The sequence below is a fragment of the Ciona robusta genome, chromosome 3 (genome assembly GCF_009617815.1).
Source record: "Ciona robusta chromosome 3, ASM961781v2".
Classification (NCBI taxonomy): domain Eukaryota; kingdom Metazoa; phylum Chordata; class Ascidiacea; order Phlebobranchia; family Cionidae; genus Ciona; species Ciona robusta.
The window spans coordinates 10,073,901-10,082,040 of NC_143237.1; the positions used below are offsets into that span (position 1 = coordinate 10,073,901).

At 34.3% G+C, this 8,140-nt stretch overlaps 2 protein-coding genes across 4 annotated transcripts; one reads left to right on the forward strand and one right to left on the reverse strand.

Moving 5' to 3' along the window:
- Window positions 1-24: 24 nt before the first annotated feature.
- On the reverse strand, window positions 25-1,403 carry LOC149739264 (mitochondrial import inner membrane translocase subunit TIM14-like). The gene has a single exon (XM_089874003.1). It carries the CDS (start codon window positions 828-830, stop codon window positions 486-488), a length of 345 nt encoding a protein of 114 aa, XP_089730129.1. The 5' UTR covers window positions 831-1,403; the 3' UTR covers window positions 25-485.
- Window positions 1,404-1,793: 390 nt separating this feature from the next.
- On the forward strand, window positions 1,794-8,019 carry LOC149739265 (RNA polymerase II-associated factor 1 homolog). 3 transcript variants are annotated; one of them, XM_089873990.1, is made up of 12 exons: window positions 1,794-1,954; window positions 2,270-2,386; window positions 2,677-2,785; window positions 3,178-3,257; window positions 3,476-3,577; window positions 4,002-4,176; window positions 4,469-4,572; window positions 5,130-5,258; window positions 5,432-5,545; window positions 6,011-6,182; window positions 6,493-6,583; window positions 7,209-8,019. In XM_089873990.1, the coding sequence occupies exons 1-12, from the start codon at window positions 1,911-1,913 to the stop codon at window positions 7,337-7,339; spliced, it is 1,368 nt and encodes a 455-aa protein (XP_089730116.1). In that variant the 5' UTR covers window positions 1,794-1,910; the 3' UTR covers window positions 7,340-8,019. The 3 variants fall into 3 exon arrangements, with proteins under 3 accessions (XP_089730116.1, XP_089730117.1, XP_089730118.1); XM_089873991.1 differs by having other exon boundaries at window positions 6,011-6,174; window positions 6,491-6,583; XM_089873992.1 differs by having other exon boundaries at window positions 6,011-6,171; window positions 6,491-6,583.
- Window positions 8,020-8,140: the final 121 nt, after the last annotated feature.

Consider the following 8,140-nt stretch of genomic DNA (forward strand, 5'->3'; position numbering starts at 1 on the left):
AAAATTCCTACGAAAAATAAAGTGTTTTGGTCTGTAAACGGAAATGTAAAATAATGTCAGTAAACATGTGCGCTGTTTCTGAAAAATTATTTGACAATTAACAAGAAAAGCTTGTACATTGGTTCGGTTTGGTTTTACAGCCACAAACACCAGTCTGAATCTCTACATTGGTTTTAAAAAAGCTGAAATGTTTGTTACAATTTTTTAAACACAAAAATGTTAATTAAAGATTTTGGCTTTGCACTTTAAAGAACATATTTAATATTAAAGAACTGCTACATTTATAACCAATAACTGTTACAATGTGCTAAGAAAGCTTTATTAAATGTGTTCATATTTATGATTATACCATTTTGTAATTAAATGCAGATGCTACAAGCCAACACCAAGTTATGCTGTTTGTAAATCCAAAAACTTCCAACCAACTTTCTATGTCACAGTGGCTATGCTTACAACACAAACTGAACAATGTCCACATTATGACATCATAATTTCAACGACCCCTCCATCATGTCCTTGGCTTGATTTATCTTCGCAGCTAAGTAAGGAGAACCTCCCTTATCAGGATGGTTTAGCAACATAATCCTTCTGTGAGCTTCGCGATACTTCTTCTTATTTGCGCTCTGCCCGACTCCGAGGATCAAACTCGCTTCTCTCTTCGTCATCTTCGGCTCAAATCCTCCACGATAATATTTATAATCTAACTTTCCGAGTTGGGTGAAACTTTGCTCCATCTTCTTCGCCATCGGACCTGAAGATCGGAGGATCGTTCTCGCCACTAGGGCGGAGCCAGCGAGTCCGAGACCAACCAATACCAACGTACCCGACATTTTTTATATTTCTATGACTACCTTGATTTGTTTGAACCTGTTAATTAAAATTAATTTTATTAGTTGTCAGAAGTAATATACTGGTATGACTATGAGTAATCAAAGCTGTGGTATAGCCTACTCCTACTGAAACTATGGCGAAAAATTAGAGACCATTACAAAAAGACAATACGTTAGATCGTTAGAGAATAGCATAGAACTTTTTTGCATGTGGAAAAAACAACACATATCATTTATCAGTTATTTAAATTCAAAACAAAAGACTTGAAGCAATCCTGAAAAATATGCAATAAAACGATTGTTTCACAAACATGCAATATCTAATAGAGGTTATATATATCTAAGAAATTTTTAAACGCAAGCAAAAGTAGAAAGGTTATACATGCACTTTTATATAAAAACATTATCTTGCGAGAATTTAAAAGAAGACTTTTACCTAACACTCTTATCACAAAACACATATTGCCTGAACCCTATCTGTATTACATTACATTGTATTTTGCCGTAATACCGAATTAAAACTTAATATATTAACAGAAAACGGCGAGAGAAAGGCAACACAAGTAACCCCGCCGTCTTTTCTGTGTAACGATGACGAAACCACGAGCCCACTAATGACGTAGCGATTACACAACATGATGTCACGTTTTTTTGCGACTGGGTAAAAAAATGCTTGTTTTGACCAAAGAAACTAAAACCAAATCTCTTTGTTTTGACATAAAATCTATTTTCTTGGTTTCTTTAATTTTAAAAAGTTTATTATTTTACAAAATTAGTTTTTTAAGTAAAACCAGAGTGTATTTGTCTAGACTAGACAGTTATAAACGGAAGTTAAACGTTAATTTTAACAGACTAAATGCAAACTGGAGTTAATACAAATAAATGTTAATTACCTATTTATAAAACTATAATAATAATTTAAGAAAATAAGTCCCCAACCCTGATATTATAAACTATATCATATCTATAAAAACATCCCCACTCTAGTTTCTGTTTCGGGACATCCCCACACCTCTGTAAATTTTGTATACAGAGAATAGAATAATTTTGAAAGTGATTCGTTACGTTTATAATACACTTATGGCACCAACTGTACAAAATTCCAGTAGCAGCAGTAAAGGAAGGTAAGTACAAGTTATTTTCCTTATTATTTTCGTTCTTAATCCACTATTTGTCTTGCCCAAAGCTCCATAAATCACTATCGTTTTTCACCTGTCAGTTCTGTATGTATATTTCCTATAGGTTTGTTGTAACACTTCTTTGCGTTTATTTGAAACATTGTTAAAGATTACCTCTTGCTTTTTGGCAATTTATAAAGACTGTAGTTTTGCTGGTTATACTCTCTGTTGTTTCAAATAATATGATATTTGTTTATTTTATATTATTCAGTGACAGTTTGTATATTCTATCACAATTGTGATTGTTTGTTAACAATGCAGAACACGAGGTTCAATAGAAAGAGGAAGTGGATTGGTAACGAGAGTCAAATATTGCAACACACTTCCAGATATTCCGTTTGATCCAAAGTTTATAAGATATCCGTTCGATGCCAACAGGTTAGCGTTATATCCCAGTATCTTTGTGGTTGCGGTTGTAGAGTTTGTTTTAATATCGGGCAAAACGGATTTTTCCTGCATAAATGTTTACAAAGCGTGAGACACACAATTTAATTTGGCTCGCAAAAATTGGCTTTTCAAAGATGCCTTTTTTATAGACAGTTTCATCTGCATTTTGATATAGGTGTTTGGGTGGAAGCTTTTTTTATTTATTCATGGTTGTCACTCCCATGCCTACAGTCGAGTTGCTGAAGCTGTTACATCACTCACACATAACATTGTTTCTCCAGATTTGTCGATTACAAGCCTACATCACTTGAGAAACAACATAAGACCGAGCTTCACACCGACCATGACTTGGGTGTCGTCATTGACCTCATTAACCCTGATACTTATAAAGTAATTGCAGTAAAGTTTCTAATATTGTTTTGCTTGATTAAACTGTGGTAAAAGTATAGTAATCTAAGATAAATACATATAATGAGTGGTGTAGTTTAAGGTTATTGTTTTGTTAACACTTTGTAAAACTATCTGTTCAAAATAGATTAAACTGTTGGTAAAATGCAACTAAAGTTGTGCAACTGATTAAACCATTGCAGCGGCTAATACCACTGTTGGCCAGAATGTCACATATTTTATAAAAATATACTTTAACGTTAGTATTTCTAAATCGCTGTGCCACAAAAGAATAAATAAGAGAAAGTGATATCCACTATCCAGTCAACAAATTTTACTCTTAGTGATATCCAGTTGACATAATATCATTCACACATCACTTATATAATTTACAGGTGAACCCCAACACATGGATTCACCCGGCAGATGAAGCTTTACTTGAAGATGATTTACCCGCCCCACAAGACACTAAACGGTAAGTTGAGTGTTTGTAGATATCTGTAATATTGTGGTTTTAAACCAAACACTTGGTTTTGTGTTTTCAGGTCTTTAAGGGTATATTAGTCTCTGTGTGTTTTTGTGGACGAGAAATAGTTGCATATTGTGCCTAGTCCTTTAGTCATGATGTTCATGTTTTTATTCTTTTATATATTTTCACCGATATTTATTTTTTTATCTTTTAAATATTTCTAGGTCAAAGCAACACAGTTTAAATGTATCTTGGTTAAGAAGAAGTGAATATATCTCACAGGAATTCAACAGATATGGAGTGAAATCAACCAATGTGGAAACCAGGTATTTATTAAATAATTTTTTTAATTCATTTTAATACTTTTTTTTTTCTCAAAACCAATTTTTTTTTGCTGTATGCCTTAGATTAAGTTTTCCTAATTTGTGTACTGAGAGTCATGGCTTTGTTTTTTATTATAACTTACATAAATAAGTTGTAACAAATCTAGGATAATATAAAATAACAGATATTACTAGAGCAGGGGTTAAAAGGTGGTACTTGTTTCTAAAACAGGGCCATAAAACAGCATAGCTTGTAATGCATAAAAATGAATTAATGTAACTTACCTCAACTGGCCAGAAAGCGACAGTTGTTATAACATGGGTGTCCTATTTCTTACACCTCGTGCCAACTTACGAGTTATACCATGTATGTTACTTTGTGGATGATTGTTTTTGAAAAATGTAACACAACTTCATTTCACTCCAGGATTGGAGCCGGTGCCAAAGAAATTTTCAAACAGGACGATCTTTATAAAGACAGAGACGGACAAATTGCTGCCATTCAAAAAACTTTCGAAGACTCGAAAAAAGAAATCACGAAACATTACAGCAAACCTAACGTGTTCCCTGTGGATGTGTTGCCTATATATCCAGATATGAAGGTCAGTATATGTATTCAACTTTATAAAATACAATCTGTAATATTGAGTCTAGAAACTGCCTCATTGGGTCTATATGGTAGCACCCTCGGTGTTGGGGTAATAGTAGACCTACATCCCAGGTCTCAGGTGTGCCTCACTGAAGACCTCACCTTTATAGAACAGAATCTCTATTATTAAGTGTCTATAACCTGGGATCAAAAGTGTGTATTGGGAAAATGGGGTAATACACCTACATCCCAAGCCTAGGTTTCACTATAGACCCAAATATAGAATAACACAAGTTATATTCCAGATGTGGCAACATCCAAGCGCGCAAGTTATCTTTGACACCGACCCTTCAGTGCAAGGCAAACCAGCTGCTGAACAACTTGAAGAAATGTCACAAGCCATGATTAGGTGAGCTTATGTGATTGTATATCATTAAATATCATAATTGTGATGGTTGTGGCATGAATGTGAATGTGTATCTGGTGTATAAGAAGACACCCATGTTATAACTTGACAGTGAGCATGAGGTGTATGAATACACCATGTGTGTCTGACGTATAAGAAGACACCCATGTTATAACTTGACAGCGAGCATGAGGTGTATGAATACACCATGTGTGTCTGGTGTATAAGAAGACACCCACGTTATAACTTGACAGTGAGCATGAGGTGTATATATACACCTTGTGTGTCTGGTGTATAAGAAGACACCTGTGTTATAGCTTGACAGTGAGCATGAGGTATATGAATACACCATCTGTGTCTGGTGTATAAGAAGATACCCATGTTATAACTCGACAGTGAGCATGAGGTGTATGAATACACCATCTGTGTCTGGTGTATAAGAAGACACCCATGTTATAAATAACTCGATAGTGAACATAAGGTGTATGAACACACCATATATGGCTATATTTCGACACGACTCGACAGCGAGCACAAGGTCCTAACATCTTCCTCCACAGAGGAATGGTTGATGAGGAAGGCGATCAATTCGTTGCTTACTTCCTCCCAACACCGTCTACTCGTCAGAAGAGGAAACGAGATGTTGAAGAAGGAGTCGATTTTGAACCAGAGGAAACTTATGATTACAGGTACTTTGGGTTAAAACTTATTATTAGAGCTACTTTAACATGCAAAATACACTATAGTGGTGACTGACTTAACAACAGGCATTAATAAAATAGAATAGGAGTACAGCTGTAGAATTTTTTAGAATAAATGTGTTTTTTTATACATAACTTTATTTTGCTACCCTATATTCCAGATTAGCTCGCGAATACAATTGGAATGTGAAGAACAAAGCTTCCAAAGGATACGAGGAGAATTATTATTTCATATTTAGAGAGGAAGGTGTTTATTATAATGAACTAGAAACAAGGTAAGTATGATATATCACGTGAAAGTCTGGCACAAATATGGCCTAATGATTAGATGTTGCTACATCCGTATCAAACAAAAACTCAGCACAACGAAGTGACTTGTTTGGGGTTTAAGCTTTTTTTTTCTTTAAATTATAGAGTAATGTTTTATGATTAAAAACAACATGATTTAAAAAAAGTTAAATATTATGTTAAACCCATTCTTTCTGCACATTTAGCATGGAAAGAAAAAGTTCATTTTTCTATAAAGTTTAAAACAGTGTGTTAGTAGTTACAGTAAGAAAATCCTGATAGGGTTATAGGCCAACGCCTAGACCATAAAACCAATGGCCTGCCACGCTGAGGAACCTTTCCCACATAAAGTTCAACCCATAACATTTGTTCAAACCATTACCTCGCAGAGTCCGACTTCTATCAACATAATCCACATTTATTTTCGCGTAAACCCGATTGTTACCTCACAGAGTTCGACTAAGCAAGCGACGTGCGAAAGGTGGGGGAGGTATCCAGGCTGCTACCGATGCCGTGCTTGCTGTTCGACACAGGATGCTCAACGACCAGGAGGTTGCGGCACAGGAGATGCGACGTGTTCAACTCGAACCTCTCGAAGCTGAGGAAGAAGAAGAAGAGGAAGAGGTTAGGATCATTTTATCTTTTCGTCATCTTTTTTTTCTGAATCCTAACTCGTTATATTTAGATTTTTATTTTTTTAAAGTTTTTTTTATATTTGGTATTTTTTTGGCAAATCTCACATTTTTAGGAAAATTTCATCACGAGAGTAGCAGGATGGGTTGAATGGTTGGTATAAAATGGATAAAATTTGATTCTGTTTATAATTCATGATCAACTAAACTAAACTAAAATTCTTGTTAAAAAATTTAATTAAATTTTTCTCATAGTTAAAAAAATATAAACTAGGTTTTTCTTATCTTGGATTTTTTTCCAGGTTGAAGAAGAAGAAGGAGGGGATGGGGAGGAAAAAGATGAAACTGCTCCATCTGGTGATGAAGATGCAGAAGAAAAAGATGAATCATCGGGTAAGATTTCTATGAGCGTAGTTTGATGTTTCCTGGTTTAAATTTCACTCCTTATAGAAAATGATAAAAGTTGGTAAATAGTTAGAGTGAATGATATGTGACTTGTTACAAAAAGAAGTAAAGATATTTAACGATATATAAAACACATATAGAAGTGGTAATGTAAAGGTTCTTATTCATTCCCTGCCATAACACACTTTGATTTTGCATATCATGAACCCCACCACTTGTAGGTTGTCTATATCCTGTTTGATTTACAATAACTTTAGGAGGTAGTTATTGATATATAGTAAGGTGGGAGGTAATTTCACTTCTATAACACAGTAAAAAAATGTTGTATGAAAAGGTCTAGGAAATAGTTATTGATATATATTTAAATGTGATTTTGTAAACAATATTCATATTTATTTCATTGCTATAATACAAATACACACCTTTTATTTTGCTCGCGATAATTCCCAACATCTATAAATTGTCTAAGTCATTTGATTTACACAAAGTTTAGGAAAAGATAGTTACTGATGTATTATGTATAGTAAGGTGGGGTGTGAGTGTTCATATCATTGCCATAACACACCTTGTTTGTTTTACTTGCGATAACTCCCAACATCATTTGATCTTTCAGCTGAAGAGACGGGCAACCCTGATGAATCGGAAGATGCTTCCAGCTCCGATGAGGATCAAGCAGAGGACAATAAAGAAGAAGAAGAAATATTTGGAAGTGGGTCCTCCGATGAGGGGGATGAGGAACAATGATCATTATGATGTCATACTTGGATGTTTCGTCTCATACATCAGCAGTGGTGTATCTGTGTTGGATTGGAAAACTTGTTTCTTTGCGTGGAGGATATTTTTGATGTAAAATATTCGGTTTTGCGCTAAATTTATTACAGTAGTAGTAATAACATGTGCGTAGATTTTTTCTTCCAAACTTTTTGGGGAAAACCATTCTCGCAGGGCATTTTTTACATTGGTTATCAATATTGACCTGATTTTTTAATGTTTTGCTGCTACAAAAAAGTGATAACGTTTGATTTTTTTGCCAAGGATATTTTTTATGTGAAATATTTGGTTTTGCACTAAGTAGTACTAATAAGATGTATGCGAATTTTTTAACAAAATTCGCAAGGATTTTGAGGCAAACTGGTAAATCTTACGGGCAGGGAATTTTTACAATCTATTTTCTACATTTTGTTGCTAATGAAACAACTGATATTAAAACTTAAGTGCAGAATCATATAATATTACTTTTGTTTCCAAAGCTAGAGTGGCATATCACCTTTATCGTTGCCCTCATATATATATCCTTATATACCAGGTGTGGTTCACGTCACCCTTGATATATTCACCTGGGTTCTGCACTTGTGTATAGTAAGGAATATTTCTGAAATAAAACACAATCAAGGGTTTGATATTTAATTAAATCTGCAAGATTGGTTTGTAAGAAGTAATTTCAAGGGTAGGGTTTTACAATCAGTCACACTAAAGGTCTGGAATGTTGATAAATTACTTGAAACAATTTTGAGTGCTATCATCTAGATGCGGCAGTTTATATAC